Source organism: Lissotriton helveticus, chromosome 5_1 (assembly GCF_964261635.1).
Source record: "Lissotriton helveticus chromosome 5_1, aLisHel1.1, whole genome shotgun sequence".
NCBI classification, from domain to species: Eukaryota; Metazoa; Chordata; class Amphibia; order Caudata; family Salamandridae; genus Lissotriton; species Lissotriton helveticus.
The window spans coordinates 1,061,784,923-1,061,801,426 of NC_136065.1; the positions used below are offsets into that span (position 1 = coordinate 1,061,784,923).

At 53.4% G+C, this 16,504-nt stretch overlaps 1 protein-coding gene across 1 annotated transcript in view; it reads left to right on the top strand.

The window, feature by feature from the left end:
* Nucleotides 1-15,210: 15,210 nt before the first annotated feature.
* Nucleotides 15,211-16,504, top strand: part of KCNIP2 (potassium voltage-gated channel interacting protein 2) — a 113,652-nt gene continuing 112,358 nt past the window's right edge. Inside the window, exon 1 of the mRNA XM_078641157.1 lies at nt 15,211-15,405. Within this exon, the coding sequence (XP_078497283.1) occupies nt 15,321-15,405 (85 nt within the window). The 5' untranslated portion in view covers nt 15,211-15,320. The remainder of the gene's footprint in view (nt 15,406-16,504) is intronic.

The following is a 16,504-nucleotide window of genomic DNA, read 5'->3' on the forward strand; positions in this document are numbered from 1 at the left end:
CACGACCTGTGCTGATTCAAAGTACACCTACAAGTATGGCACATGGTGTCCTTTAGAATGTTAACACTGTTGGTATGATGCAGTGGTGGGCTAATGCTGGGGGGTTAGTGTGTCAGATTTACTGTAGGCAGTGTTAAGTGTAGCTTTTGGGTTTAAGAAAGTCTTCAAAATATCGCTCTTAAAAGACGACTTCAATTGTGCAAAACATCCTGAAGGATGGTCTCACACGATTCGACTGAATGTAATTTTGTGGTTTCACTCAAATAGCATGTTTAGGGGAGGACGAGGTAGCTTGTTACGGAAGGCAGTGATGTGTAAGTGTTGCCTCTCTCCTTATATTCACTTAGGCCATCTGTGAACTGGAGGCCCAAGGTATTGTGTACGTCTAACTGGAAAATGGGGAATGCTACACTTTGAGGTTAAACCTCGGGTTGCGAGGTGGGTCGGGAGAACTAAGGTCCCAATCGTTTTCCAGTGTCTGTGACTTGTCAAATGTGCATATCCATGGTGGATAAAACCTGTGTCGGTAAGTTCTAGTTTGAGATGCCGTGTCTTCTCCTTTTCCCTAGATACGGTAACTCTCTGTTAGCGTGCAAGGTTGTAATTCAAATACAAGTTACCAGCATATCTGTTCAGTAACAGCTTTAGATGCTGTGTCATTACCCTTTACTTAGAGACGGTGAGACTCAGTGAGCATGTAAGGCGGTACTTCAACATAAAGTTATCTGCGCGTTTGTGAGCGAAGCAAGAGGGCGGCCACAACATGTAGTCTCAAAATAACATGTAGTCTAAAAATAAGCGGCGTAATGCCTCGCGCACTAAATTAAATAGGGGTGCCTAAATTAATCATACAGTTTAGGTGTTGTACTCATGGATGCCGCGTTGTTTGCTTGTTCTCTGACCTGTCCTCATCCACCGGGTCCGGGAGGTGCCAGAATAGCCGTCCACTGGAGTTTAAAACAGTGTTGAAGAGGTCACATGGTAGGTCACATAATGCAGTGAGGAGGTGAGAAGGGGTCGGTTTGCCGTGTCAAACTAGCGGCCATTTCTCAGTGGTAACTTACTGGGAACTAAGGCAGTCACCGGTGTAATATGGGATTGTGTGTTTAATAAACTGTTTCCCCCACTTCGTGGCTTTCTAGTCTAAATTAAGGTGAAAAAATAATGCGTTAATAACGCTGTTACCAGTTTCAGTTTGGTTAATCACGTAACCCGTACTGTCTCGTCCTAGTTTGCTCTCATGTCCTAACTGAACAATGGGATAGTATCTTGTGTGCGTTTAGGAGTGATGCGAGTGGCGGCTATTGCTTTGTATGGGCTGCTGTCTCCAAGGATATTTTTTTATATAAAAAGGGGACATCAGAATTTATATGTTTTGGCGGTGACCATTTTAACTTAGTTATATTGATGGTTATACGTGGCTCAATAGATATGGACAATGGGGATTTGGGGGGGTGGCCGACCAACGGGAGGCTCGCCCCCCCGGGGAAGTTTGGGGCACCGGGGGAGGGGGGGGGGAGAGGGGGAAGCTTGTCCCACGGGGATCGCCGTAGCGGCGTTTTTTGGGCTGGTTGGGCGGTTTGGGCTCCTTTTGGGCTGCGGCTGGGCTGGGGGGCTATATAGCCGGCCATTTTGTGTCACCGCGCACGTTTGTGGTGCGGTGACACAGCAGCCAGGTCACAGATTAATTTTGTGGCGTAGGCGTTGAGGCCCAGCGGACTGTGTGGCGGCGGTGCGCGGTTTTTCCGAGCCGTTTGTCACGCGTGGGCGTGTGGGGTGCTCGGTGGTGCGCGGAGCGGTGACCTGTGTCGGCGGTAGGGGGCGTGCAGGAAATCGATGGCGGCGACGGACCCGCGTGTGGTGGAGGCGCTGCGGCTCTTGGAGGAAGCGGGCCGCATGGACTTGATGCGGCCCGACTTCAAGGTGAGGCCGCCGCGGCGCGCTGCCATCGGCGCCGCGGCAGCTGTGGCGGCGTGCGACCCGCCGAGGTCGCGGGCTGTGCAGCGGGGGGGGAGGGGGGGCGGGGGGGCGAGAGGGGGCGGCCGGGCGGCGGGAAAGGCCCCTGCAAATGGAAAGGGGGGGGCGCGGAAGGTCCGGCAGGCGGGGCGGAAGAGGCCGCTAGTATTCGTGACAGGGGGGGAGGGGGTGGTGGGGGGAGGACGCGAGGAGGTGGGTGCGGTGATGGAGGCACGGCCGGGTGGCCTGGAGGGTGTGGGGAAGGGGAGTGGGGCCCGGATAGTTTTGGCTGGTGAGGGTGGGAGCACTGGCGGGGGGGGCGGGGGGATGAGAGTGCGGCGGGGGGGGAGGGTCCAAGTGGCAGTGGAGAGCGCGGGGAGCTGGTGGAGGTAGGGGGGGGGGCGGTTTCGCCGTTGCTCATTGAGGAGACAGATGTGGAGGAAGAAGGGGTGGGGGTGGGGAGGGGGGGAAGACACGGAGCTGGACTGGGGTGGGTCATCGGCGGAGGAGGGGGGGGTAGGGGCGAGGGGGCGGTCGTCGCCGAGGCAGGTGGGCCGGGGGGGGGAGAGGGGCCGGGGTGGAGGGCGGGGTGGGCCGGAGGCGCTGGGAGGCGTGAGGGGAGGCGGCGGCTCGAACAGCGAGGGGGGTGAGTCGGGGTGGGCCGGTGGGAGGGGCGGTTTTGAGGAGGGGGCCAGGAGCAGGGGTGGGGGTCCGGGCGGTCTGGTGGCGAGTTTTGGGGGGGGTGCGGGGGGCAGTGGCGGGGCCTGGGGGGAGGCGGGGGGAGGGGGGCGTGGAAGGGGGGTGGGGCCGAGTTGGGGTTTCGGGGGGTGGGGCGGGCCGGGGGGATGGGCGGGGGAAGGGGGTTGGGAGCTAGGAGGAGGGAGTGTCCAGTCGCGGCGCGGGGGTCATTCGGCGGGATGGGGGAGGGGTGCGGCGATGGGGTGGGGGTTTGGCGGAGGGGGCAGCGCGTGGGGGGGCGACGGGGGTTGTTTTTACCCTGGCATGCTGGACTCCACCTTTTTTCCTTGGCAGGAGCTGTTGGTAAGGCGCTCGGGGGAGCAGCATGCGGCTCCCACCCACCGAGTGGATGGGCCGGCTCTGTTTGGTGCGGACGGCCGAGCTCCAGCGAGGGACCTGGCTCAGGGACTTGGCGAATGGAGGCGAGACGCGTCTCCGCCGGCCCCTCCCCGATGGGTCTCTACGGCCGCCGGGGGTGGGGGAGTACGGATGGACACGACTATTTCTGAGTTGCCTGCGAGTGTGGTGCATAGGGGGGGGAGTGTGGACTTGATGGACTTAATGAGGGTGTGTCGTGAGAGAGCGGGTTTGAGCCGGGTGGAACTCCAGTTGGGGGGCCGGGGTGGTGTGGTGCCGGCGGATGGTGAGTCTGAGGAGGAGGGTGAGATTCGGGAGGATGGGGGGGCTGGTAATGGTGTTGGAAGTGTATTTCAGGTGCCGGCACGGCAGGAAGCACCCAGAGTAACGGCCCCCTCGGCTCCACTGGTTAGGCGGCGGGACCCAGCAAGGACGCCGACCTTGACGCCAGGTAAGACAGGTGACGGCGCGGGGAGCGCTAAGAGGCGTTGTGTGCAGGTGTCCGTGGGGTCTGGGGGCGATGGGGAGGATGGGTGGCGGCTGGTGCGGGGACGGTATGTACAGGACGCGGGAGTCGGTACGGACGGCGCGGTGTCGGGCGGGGCTGCGCCGGTCGCGGGAAGCGGGGTTGAGGCGGCAGGCGACAAGGTGTCGGGCGGATCGGAGGCGGCAGGGGGAAGTAAGGAGAGTTGTGTGATTCCGGTGCGGAAGCTGCCGTACATGGGGTTGACCAAGCCGCTAGGGGCACATCTTTCCGCGGCTACGAAGGAGAAGATTTGGAAGGGGGAGTACATCGATATTTTGAAGCTGCTGCATAGGGAGTTGACGTCGAAGGAAGGGTCGAAAGAGGAGGAGCAAGAGTTGGCTAGGCGCCCGAAGGTTCCCCTGGCGCTAGACAATTGGTCTGCGGCGTTCCTCATTTACGCGAGCGTGTATTGCGAGAAATTCCCGGACAGGAGCGTCGCGCTGTTTAAATACATGGACGTGGTCCGGAGGGCGCAGGTGACTTACGGCGGGTATGCTTGGTCGCACTACGATGAGGAGTTCCGGGCGCGCATGGCGGGGGACCCGGAGGCCCAGTGGGGGGAACTGGATTCCGACCTATACCAGCAGACGATGGGAGGGGCCAAGTTTGGCCGCACCATCTACACGGCCAGCGGTTTGCCGTTGGCGTCCCCCCCCTTTGCGGCGCGCCCCACCCGTGGGGGGGTGGGTCAGGGCGCCTCCGGCAGTCAGGCCGCAGTCGGGGCCTGTTGGGATTTCAATAGGGGTGCCTGCGGGCGGGCGGCGGGCCGTTTCCGGCATGAGTGCTCTTCGTGCGGACGGAACCATCCGGTGCTGCGGTGTTGGGGCACCGGGGGCCCCCCAGGCCAGCTGCCTCCGCAGGGAGGTGGATTTGCCAGAGGGGGTTCAGGCGGGGGGAGGGGTGGGGGTAGAGGGGGGGGAGCAGGGGCTCTGGGAAAAGGCTCGTACGCCGGTTAGAATCGAGCAGATGGAGCCCTGGTTGGCGGCGTATCCGCGGGCGGAGGATGCTGCAGTGCTGCGCCGGGGTTTTCGGGAGGGTTTTCGGTTGGGGTACGAGGGTCCCCGAATTGCTCGCTGGGCGGACAATTTGAAATCAGTGAACGCGCACAAGGGCATAGTGAGAGAGAAATTGTTCAAGGAGGTCAGAGAAGGGCGGATGGCGGGCCCCTTCACGGCGCCGCCTTTGCCGGGGTTGATCATTTCCCCCATCGGGGTGGTGCCTAAGAAGGAGGAAGGGCAGTTCCGTCTGATACAGCACTTGTCCTGGCCGGAGGGGGAGTCAGTCAATGCGTACATTTCGGCGGATTTGGCGTCTGTGACGTATTCGTCGGTGGACGTGGCGCGACGTCTGGTTGCGGCGGCGGGGCAGGGCGCGCTGTTGGCGAAATGCGACATCAAGTCGGCCTTCCGACTCCTTCCGGTGCACCCGGCGGATTACCAGTTGCTGGGGATCCAGTTTCAAGGTCACATCTTTGTGGATAAAGCGCTGCCGATGGGGTTTTCCATTTCATGCGCACTGTTTGAGCGGTTCAGCTCCTTCATTCAGTGGGTTTTTTCCAGGCGCACAGGCTCGGAGTCAGTGACGCACTATCTGGATGATTTCTTCCTGGTGGGGCAGCCCGGTGCGGCGGACTGTCAGCGGCTGCTGGATGGTTTGGCCGGGTTGATGGGGGACTTTGGGGTTCCCTTGGCGCCAGAGAAGACGTGCGGTCCCAGTACGGTGTTGTCCTTTCTCGGTATCGAGCTCGACTCGGTCGCCATGGAAGCACGCCTGCCGGAAGACAAACGGGTGGCGATGTTGGATTTGGTGGGTGGCATGTTGGCGAGGAGGAAGGTGACGGTGCGGGACGTGCAGGTGTTGTTGGGACATTTGAATTTTGCGTGCCGGGTGGTGCGGGCCGGACGGACGTTTTGCCGGCGTCTGGGGCTGGCGCTGTCGGGTTTGCCATTGCCACATCACCATGTGCGCCTCTCGGCAGGGATGAAGGAGGACCTGCGCATGTGGCGGGCTTTCTTGGAGCGTTTCAATGGGGTGCCGATGGCGCCGGCGGAGGACTGGGAGTGGGAGGTCACCATGTACTCGGATGCGGCGGGCGTCGGAGGTTTCGGGCTGTACTGGGAGGGTAAATGGTGTGCGGAGCAGTGGCCCGACCACTGGCAGGCGGGCGGGAGGAGCATTGCGTTCCTGGAGTTGTTCCCCTTGGTGGTGGCGGTCACGGTGTGGGCAGGGGCGTTGGCACACAAGAGGGTGCTTTTTCGTGTGGACAACATGGCCGTCGTGCAGGTGGTGAACAGGCAGTCGGCTCGGGATCCGCAGGTGCTGAAACTGATGCGGGTGTTTGTCTTGCGGTGCTTGGAAAATGACATTCTGTTTCAGGCGCGCCACGTTCCCGGTGTGGACAATGACATTGCTGATGCCTTGTCTCGTTCACAGTGGGAGAGGTTCCATGGGCTAGCCACGGCGGCGGAGGAAGTCAGGACGCCGGTGCCGGAAGAACTGTGGTCGGTAGGCGAGGCCGGGTCTTTCAGTTGGTGAAGACGTCGGTGGCTGTGTCTACGTGGAAGGCTTACGAGCTAGCATGGGAAGAATTCCTGCGGTCAGGTGCGGTGCGGTGTGGGGACAGGTGGCAGCGCGAGGAACAGGTGGTAAGATTCATGCTGGCGCTCATGGACAGGGGCTTGTCGCGGGTGTCGATTGCGGGAAAGTTGTCGGCGGTGGCTTTCATGGGGAAGATGTGGTGGGGTTACCCTCCGTCGGCAGGGGAGCTGGGAACCAGGCTGCTGGAGGGGTGGGCGAGGGAGAGTGGGGCGACGGTGCGGCTGCGCCGTCCCATCACGGCGGTTTTGCTGGCAGGAGTGATTGGCGCGCTACCAGAGGTGTGCAGGGATGTGGGCGAGACGGTGCGTTTCTCTACATTGATGTCATGGCTTTTCTTTGGGGCTTTTCGAGTGTCGGAGCTGCTGGGCGCGAGGGGGAGGCGGGGGGTGTTGTGGGGTGAGGTGGAGGTGCGGGCCCAGGAGGTGGCAGTGTGTTTGAGACGCTCGAAGACGGACCAGCGGGGGGCTGGTACTTGGGTGGTGCTGGGGCCGGGCGACAGGGAGGGGGTGTGCCCGGCGGGGTGGGGCAGGAGGTTGATGGCTGAAAGTGGCGTGACGGAGGGGGAGGTTTTTGGGCGGGGTGGGGGGGGGAGGAGTGACGGCGTCTCAAGCATTGTGGGTCTTGCGGCGGGCACTGCGGGTCCTGGGGGAGGATCCCTTGGCGTTCGGGACGCATTCTTTTCGGATCGGGGCGGCGACGGAGGCGGCACGGAGGGGTTGGGGTAAGGAAGAGATACAGAGGCTGGGTCGGTGGAAATCGGACTGTTACAGGACGTATGTGCGGTTGAGGGAGGCGGATGGTGAGGTGTCGCAATGAGTCCCGATTTTCATATATGTGTCTTTGCAGGTGCTGTGGCGGGGCCGGAGGTGGCTGTCCTGAATTTGTTTATTGTGGGACATTCGTTCGTCAAGCGGGCGGAACGAGCGGAGTGGGACAGGCATCAGGCGCTCAATTTGGGATTGGATCCGGGGTTGTATAGATGTCATTGGCGGGGGAAAGGGGGTAGGCGTTGGCATGAGTTATTGCCGTTGTTAAGCACGTTGGTGAAAGGGGGGGTGTGCCCGGATGTAGTGGTAATTCACCTGGGCGAGAACGACGTGGTGCAGTGCAAGGGTTTGGCGCTACTCAAGACAAATGAGACAGGACCTGCAGGAAATCAGGAGGCAATGGGCGGGCTGCCATGTTATATGGTCGGAGTTTATTCCCAGGCGGGTGTGGAGGGGAGCTGAGCGCCCAGGGGCCATAGACAGGGCTCGTAGGAAGATCAATCGTGAGATGCGCGCTTTCTGCGCCAGGGAGGGGGTGGGGAGGATGGAGCACCCGGAGTTGCGCTATGGTGCAAACTATTTCTTCTTGGAGGATGGGGTCCACCTGTCCAGGTACGGCATGGAGCTGTATATAGTGCAGCTAAAGGAGGCTTTAGATGGGGCCCTGGGGGTGGTCAGGTATCCCAGGAGACAGGAGTACTAAAGGGGGGGGTCGAAAGTCGTAAGCGATTTTCGAGTGGCGCTGTCCTAAGGAAATAGGGTGGTGTGGCTGGAGGCCTGGGACTGCATGGTAGCGGGGGTTGGGGTCATGGAGGTCATTAGGGGCATCTAGTAGAGGGGCAGGTTGATGAGCGTATGTTGTATTACTGTTGCAATGTTCGGGTTTACATTTAGGGGTGGGGGTGGGGGGCTGTTAGGCAGTTGTTAATTAGTGAGCAGTAGTTTTGTTCGGCACAGGCCAAGGGGGATGTTTTATATGTGCACCTGATTCCAATAAAAGCGGCCTTTTTCACACACTTCTGGTGTCAGTGTCTTTGCTTCCCCCCCCCCCCCCTCACCTACTGGTGTGCCCCAATGGGGATTTGGGGGGGTGGCCGACCAACGGGAGGCTCGCCCCCCCGGGGAAGTTTGGGCCACCGGGGGAGGGGGGGGGGGGGGAGGGGGAAGCTTGTCCCACGGGGATCGCCGTAGCGGCGTTTTTTGGGCTGGTTGGGCGGTTTGGGCTCCTTTTGGGCTGCGGCTGGGCTGGGGGGCTATATAGCCGGCCATTTTGTGTCACCGCGCACGTTTGTGGTGCGGTGACACAGCAGCCAGGTCACAGATTAATTTTGTCCCTCCCTCCCTCCCTGTTTCACGTTTTTTTCGGCATTTTTTAGCCCGAGGGTTGTTTCCCTTTGCGGGGGGGTCGGGGATATGGTCCTGAGGGGCTTTTCTGGTTGATGGTGCATTGTTTAGGTTTGAGGTTGTGTTTTTTGTCGCTGGAACAGGTGCGTTGTGGGGGCGCTGTCCTAAGGAAATAGGGTGGTGTGGCTGGAGGCCTGGGACTGCATGGTAGCGGGGGTTGGGGTCATGGAGGTCATTAGGGGCATCTAGTAGAGGGGCAGGTTGATGAGCGTATGTTGTATTACTGTTGCAATGTTCGGGTTTACATTTAGGGGTGGGGGTGGGGGGCTGTTAGGCAGTTGTTAATTAGTGAGCAGTAGTTTTGTTCGGCACAGGCCAAGGGGGATGTTTTATATGTGCACCTGATTCCAATAAAAGCGGCCTTTTTCACACACTTCTGGTGTCAGTGTCTTTGCTTCCCCCCCCCCCCCCTCACCTACTGGTGTGCCCCAAATATATATTAAGGGAAGATGTAGGTATTACAATCATGTGTGAGATCCATCTGATGTAAGCCTATATGTTTGAGCCCCTTATTGGACTCGAATTTCTGTGTAATTATTTGTGAAAGATTCACAAGCTGCCCCAGGGTATATCTTCGTTTAGACCTTGGTGGTGTGTTGATAGACGATGTATCCATCTCTGTTCTTTAAAGAAAAGGTTTTTCTTAGAGGTTTTGGGGAGGCTTCCAAAATGACCCATTTGAGGGAATCTGGTGTATGCTTTTTTTCCAAGTAGTGGGTACACATCTTGGTGTTTGTCTTGCGGCAGCGAAAATTGGTGCGATGCTCAGAGATACGTTGTTTGATGGGTCGTGTCGTCATCCTATATAGTAGAGGTCAAAGGGGCACGCAAGTAGATATATACAGTTTGCAGTGTTGCAATTTGTGAGGGTTCGCATTTCCCATTTAAAGTTGTTATTCAGTATGATTTATTGGGGACGGAGGGGAACACACATGCACTGCATGAGCCACAGGATAATGGCCCTGAACTGCGGGTAATTGCCATAATGTACCCTGTTTGTTAATGGCCTTAGTCTTAGGTCTGGTATTGATGAGTATGTCTTTTAGATTTTTTGAACGTTTAAATGCAAAACGTGGTTCCTCAGTTTGTAGTGACCCTGTATTTAGTATATTGCATTGCTTCCTCAACACTTTAGTCAGTTGATTCGACACCGGTGTGTAAGTCGTTACACATGTCAAGGTTTCTGTTTTGACTTTCTCTTTCTCTTCTGACAGACTTTCTCTATTATTGTTGCATGCTCTCTTTCTTGCAAGAGTGATGTTTCTCTGAGGATAGTTTCTATCAGAAAGATTGTATGCTAGGTTTGCTGAATCAGTCTTATAGTCAGCAACTGAACTACAATTCCTCCGTATACGGAGAATTTGCCCAAAAGGCAAGTTCTCCTTCAGCGCTTTTGGATGGTGGCTGCTGAAGAGCAAAAGGCTGTTGCAATCTGTGCTCTTTTTGTACATTGATGATGTTAGGAGCCCACCTTCTAATTTAATAGTCAAGTCCAAGAATGGTATTTCAGAAGGTGAGTCAGAGATAGTGAAGTTCAAGTAGGGATTCAGGTTGTTCGCCCATTTGAAGAAGTTGGTATAGCTTCCACTATCCCCATGCCAGAAAATCAGTATATCATCAATGAATCGTTTCCATAGCCGGATGTTGTCACGGTATGGAGTCAGATCATTGAGGATTTGGCGTGCCTCAAAGGAAGCCATACAAAGGCAGGCTACACTGGGCTCAAAGGTACTTCCCATGGAAGTACCCTGGGTCTGGTAGTACAGTTGGCCTTTGAACTCAAAGAAGTTTTCCGTTAATGCCAATGTGGCACACTCCATCATAAAGCTAGGAGGTGTAGGTGACTCCCGATTGGTCCTCATGAGGTCTTCCTCTATCACTTCTAGGGTGACTCTTTGTGGAATGTTGGTGTAAAGAGCTTCCACGTCTAGAGTGATGAGGAAGTCAATCTCTTCAGCTCGTGGGAACTGAGAGAGCAAGCTCAAGACATCGGTGGTGTCTTTGAGGTAAGAGGGTATTGATTTAACCAATGGTTGCAGGAAATTATCACAAAACTGTGATAATGGTTCCAGCACTGAGTCTATGCCGGAGACGATCGGTCTCCCTGGCACATGGTTTACTCCTTTGTGGATTTTGGGTAAGTTGTAGAAATAGGGGGTTCTTGGATCTTTTTTGATAAGGATAGAAGCCTCTCTCAATCTCAGCCACCCTTGGATTTCTGCCAAGTCCATTATGCCAGTGATGGTTTTTATCAGTCGTTCAGTGTTTTTTTTTTGATTGGGGTATAGTATTTACGGTCACCCAATTGTCTTAGGCACTCTGCTCGTAGTCTGAGGTTGCCATAATCACAGTTGCCCCGCCTTTATCGGCTTGTTTAATGGTGATAGTTGGGTCATTGGCTAGTGACTGCACTGCTAGTGTCTCTTGTTTGGAAAGGTTATTGAAGCCTCTAGAGGTGTGCCAAGATCGAACATCCTTGAGCACCGCCTGTTTGTAGGTTAGGACCTCATTAGGGATCATCCCATTGTGTGGGGTAAATGTGGAAGGATTGTGTAGTCCCGAATCGTCATTTTCCTAGTACTCTTTCCCATCGAAAAAGGCTTTCAATCTTATTTATCGAAAGAACTGGTGGAGTTCACACGTTTGTTTAAAATTGTCAAACTTGGGTGTGGGTACAAAACCCAACCCCTTCTGGAGGACCTCCTCTTCCAGATTGGTCAGGATTCTTGGCGAGAGGTTGACAACTAAGTTCTTTTTTTGGTGTTGGTTGTGTGGCTCCTGGTCTCGTACACTCGCTGTTGTGGTTGCTCCCATTGTACTCGCTTTTCTGGCTGATTCTCTCTTCTTCGCCCTCGCCCTCTGCCCCAACCTCTGCCTAAAAAAGGCTGGCTCATGCCTGGGGCTCCAAATTGTGGTGGGCCTGTGGGGAACATGGGGTATTGCCAGAAGGCGGGTCCCGGGTATTGGGGTGGCGGGTAGTTATTAAAGTTTTGTCTGCCTCCCCTTCCCCTCTATTGGTGGGGTTTCCAGTTTTCAGTACTGGAATCGCTGCTGCTAGCAGAGCCTCTCCTTGTTCGAACGAGAATATGATAGGTAACCCATCCTTGGCGGTACAAAATCCTCTTTGAGGTATGGGTATACCTTCTCCTTATCGAAGCGCTTGATGCCTTTTTGAAGTTTGACAATCTTTTGTTTCATTAGGAATTCTTGGTGTTCAGCGAGCTCATTGTTAATTTCAGTGAGTTTTGTTTTAAAGATTAGGCCTGGAGTTGCGTTTTTCAGGGCACTTTCGGCCATCTGAATGCGAGTCAACAGCTCGTCTGCCAATCTTTTGGATGTGTTGATTGATAATCAGGATCAACAGATCTCTGGTACACTTCTAGGAGATCTGTGACCATTCGATTTTAAACTGTCCATGTTCCCAGAAAATCCTCTGGAAGTTTTTTACTATTAGGCCACTCGGTGCAATTTTGGCTCTGAAGTACTCAGTCAGAAGGGCACTGTGTAAGGTGACCTTAATCCATTCTCTCTTTAAGGCCGTTAGTGACTGCCACTCCTCCGACTGGCTGCCTGTGGCACTGTCAATGTCGGCCAAGAGGATTGAGGGGGTCCTTAATATTTCTTCTGCCTGTTCTTCACCATAGCTTAATCCTAAGCCTTCCATGTTAATGTAGGTCAGGTATATGATGTAAATAAAAGGAAAGTCTCAGTGAGAGGTTACCACTCAGAAATAGTGGATGGATTTGTAGTAGGGGTATTGCAAAAGTATTACCTACCGAAGTAATCGTCCCTCGGGAGGACCCGTGCGAAATATCAAACAACAAAAAGAGAGACGGTTGGCCTGTTTCCCTCTCAGAGAAGAGTGGAGAGGTCCAGCGTAAATGAGGCCTCAAAGTACGTTATACAACAAAGGGTTTTACACTGTTCCTCTATCAAAAGTGCTGGTTGGAATCAATTTGTGTGGGTACCCATTTCCCATGTAAAGTTGTTATTCAGTATGATGTCTTTTTGAACGGAGGTGAACGCACATGCCGTGCATGAGCCACACGGATAATGGCCCTGTACTGCTGGTAATTGCCATAATGTACCCTGTTTGTTAATGGCCTTAGTCGTAGGTCTGGTATTGATGAGTATGTCTTTTGGATTTTTTGAATGTTTGAATGCAAAACATGGTTCCTCAATTTGTAGTGACCCTGTATTTAGTATATTCCAGTGCTTCCTCAACACTTTAGTCAGTTGATTCTATACCGGTGTGTAAGTCGTTACTGTTTTTTTAATTAGGACAGGAGACCCCCAGAATAAAATGTGTCCTTCTAGGTACTCCCAGTCCTATTTTAGATCACGACACAGTATCTACACAGTCCAGGGCCCACACCCGCACTTCACCAAACGGCAGTTGGTTAGAAGATCTCAGACAAAGAGACCCTTTTTAGGGAGCCCGTTGGGTATTGCACTGCCGACCCAACGAGGAGCAGCCCAGATGATGAAGCATGACACCTGCAAGGGTGCGTGAGGGCATTATGATCCAACAAATGGATCCCCACCTATGCTCTCTCTAGAGTACAGTGGCACCAATTCACTTGTGATTCCAACCAGCAGTTTTGATAGAGGAGCAGCGTAAAACCCTTTGTTGTATAAGGTACTTTGAGACCTCATTTATGCTGACCCTCCACACTCTTCTCTGAGTGGGAAACAGGCATACCGTCCCTCTTTTTGTTGTTTGAAGGGTGAGCTTATGTCACTGCCAATGCAGGAACCGATCCAGGCCTTGAGACCGCAATTGCACGAAGAAGCACAACTCCCATGTGAACCCAGTATAGAGGCCATAAATGCACTGCAAGCACCTGTTGGTTCTCAGCCAGAAGGTTACCTCTTCCAGTTCTTTTCTTCTTTCTCCCTCACCCTGGCTCCAGTTGTCCCAAGTTAAACCACCACTGCGGTCAAGTATCAGTGAAGAGCCCACTGAGATTGTCAGCCCAAGGAGCGCTCACCAGCGCCAGCTGATCACCACATCAGGAGCAGATAACAGGACCTTACATGAGAGACTAAAGCATATGCAAGGACCCAGTTCTTCAACTGGAAATGTGACTGTTGCCTAAATTATCCTTTTAATTTAGGTATGAACTCCAGGAACTGAACTGTGCTGGGTGAGGGGAGGCATAGTGAACTGCACCTGTGTCTGATCTGTTATTAGACTGGAGTCAAAGAACGATGTGCACTATACCAACTCCCCCAACAGGGAAAGGGTGCCATAGCAGGTGGGCATCTATACAAGACCTCGTTGTTGCAATTGGATTCTTGTACATGAGCCCTACATTGGATTGAGTGGTATTACATTTACCTGTGATAATAAAGCAGTTTCATTGTACTAAGATAATCACTGGTTTGGACAACAAACATATTGGGTCTATTGGTTGACTGTTGAATTTTGAGTCCATGCCCACCTCACTAACTCCCTGGGAAGCCTTTGACTGCTCAACCTTGCTACCCTGAGAGTCAAGCTCGGAAACTACCTAACCCATTTTACAGAGCCGTAGTAGGAAAGACCCCAGGGCACTGTGGCAAATGACATGAACCACCACAGTCGGAGACCAGTAGCATCTGTCTACCCTATTAGTACCCTGAATCGGGTTTGGTATAAAGGCATTGGAAATCTTATGGTAAGTGATCAACATGGATGGAGTGATGCTTAAAGAAACAGGAAAAGAAGGGAGGCAGGAAGGGGGAAAGGGCAGGAGAGGTGGTTGAGGAGGGAGAAGAGGAATGAATAGTTAGACTAAGAGCAGAGGAAGAAAGGAAGAAACAAGTAAAGAGGTTGAATGAATGAACAAACAAATGAAGGAAAGATGTAAGAGAAATGGGAAGGAAGGGGGTTAAAGAAAGAAGGGGAGACATATTGGAAGAAAAAGGTGAAGAAGGTGAAAGAAGTAGGGAAAACATGGCAAAGTGAAAGAAGGAAGAACGAGCTGAAATAAAATACTGGATGTGCAGGGAAGGAGGGAAGACAGAAAGAAGATAGGGATTTAAGGAAGAATTGAAGGACTCAAGGAAGGAGAAGTGCAAGGAAGGGGTGAGGCAATGGGGTAATGAAAGCAAGGAAAAAACGAGGGGAAGGAATCAAAATTAGGTAGAAAAGAAGGGGGCGCACATAAAGGATGAAAGGATCAGAATCAGTTAAAGGAGTAAAGTCAAAGATGATAGAAGAAGGGAAGGGAGAGAAAGAAGGACTGAAAAAATGATACAAAAAGAGAAAGAGGAAATTATACAAGGAAGAGTGAGGGAAGGAAAAAGGGAATGTAGAAAGAAAATGGGAATTGAAGAAATGAAAGAAGGAGAATGGAAAGAAGGACATAGGCATAGGAGGAGGGAATGAAGGGAGATGGAAGGAAAGAAAGTTGGAAACATTAAAAGAGAAAGAAACGAGTGGGCGGAAAGGAAGGAAAGTTTGTCTTCCGTAGTAGGCTCGGTGCGTTACATCCAGATATGCCTGCAATTAGTCAGTTTTATGAGTGGCTGGGGTGTCCTTCACAAACAACTCACGTAAAGCAAAAGAAGGAGTTTGTGGCGCGGTGACACACTCAGAGAAAGGACCTTGGCATGTTCCAGCATGAATGCATCTTTTCTATTACGTCTTTGATTGACAGCTTCGACAAGAGCTGTCCCCTTTCATCAGTTTTTCAATAAACGGGGTGTATGCATCTGCTCTTTTGTGCCTGCCCCGGAGGGCGCTTTTGCGGGAGGCTGCAGCGCCGAGCGCGAGCGCGCAGGGAGAGAGCTTATAAAAGCGCCTCCCTCCGCAGCAGATAACGAGCACTGGTAAGTTAGGGCCACCGGCTGCACTCCTGCCTCCACGTGCCTCAAAGCAGGACTACAACAGGAGCAGAGGGGAGACGGGCTCCTCGAGTCGAGTAAATCACAGCCTGCCGGCGCGGGAAGGCGAGCCTCTGCAGTGCTGACAGCCCGAGCTCGGAGGCATGGCGTTCATCCCACAAGCGGCCTGGGTTCGGATCAAGACCATGAAGGTGCTGCTGCCCCTGGGCGCCAGGCGGAAGGGCAAGCGTAAGTAGCGCCTACAAACCTCTCGCGTGGTTTCACAGCGGACCGAGACTGGGGTGTAAAGTTGGACTGCGTGTATGCTAACTGTTCATTCCCGGAACGCCGTTCCCGTGTGTCCACCACGCTTTCCAGCTTTGGCTGTACCTAATTCTATGCGAAAGTTCTATAGATAAAAAAAACTGGTCCATTCTGCCTTGTGCTTTGTTTCCACGTCTAGCAAGTAGAATATATTTTACGTTGCATTGAATATGTTTTTGGCCCTTATGGGCGTTTGTTCTGTCGTTGGGCAAAGCTGCAATGGTCAATTCATTCAGAAGATGCTTTTGTGTGAAAGCCCCAGTTCTGTAGTAAGTGTTTTCTGGGGTCAAATTGAGTTTTTTTTGTGTGTGGCCGCTTCGGCAACGTTTACACAACCACCTTTAAATGGCCAGAGGTATGCCTCCAAAGTTTGGAGCTCACCACCTTCGTTACACAGTGTTTGCCCACAGTGAGGGAGATTCTTCTCTCATATGCCAGTGAAGGGCAAGAGACACAGTGACGTGAACAAGCCACCACTCAAATATGAGTGGAGAAAGTGCACTTTGTGTTTGTGTTGTGTTTGATTACATTAGTCGCTCGTAGCGTCATTGCATGAGGTGCAAACCCAGAATGCTAGGGTGACTTCAGAAAAGAACATGTTCAAAACCTCGCACCACAGAATCGTGAAAGACCCACCAGCTAAACCTTTGTTCCCCTCCCCCAAACTGATCAATACTGTACCGAGACCCCACAAATTGCCTCCCTCATCAGGAATGCAATCTTTCCTTTCACCATCAATGCCACAGACCTTCAGCGTATTTTATCAATTTTAGATTTTTTTGTTGGTTTTTGTAAAACGCTAGTGCAAATTAGATTATTCAGACACCAGTTGTCCCGTGTCAGCAGATAATCCAGTGTTGTCTTTTTGTTACGTTCTGGTACCTAAACTTTTGGCTGAGACAAGTGAATACTTCTGTATTCAACTATCACTGCTAGAGCCGTGTCATCTCAAAGGTGGTGGCAAGCAGTGCTAACACATGCCCTGTTAACTAGCAGGTTACGGTGCTAGTCATAATGCTATGCG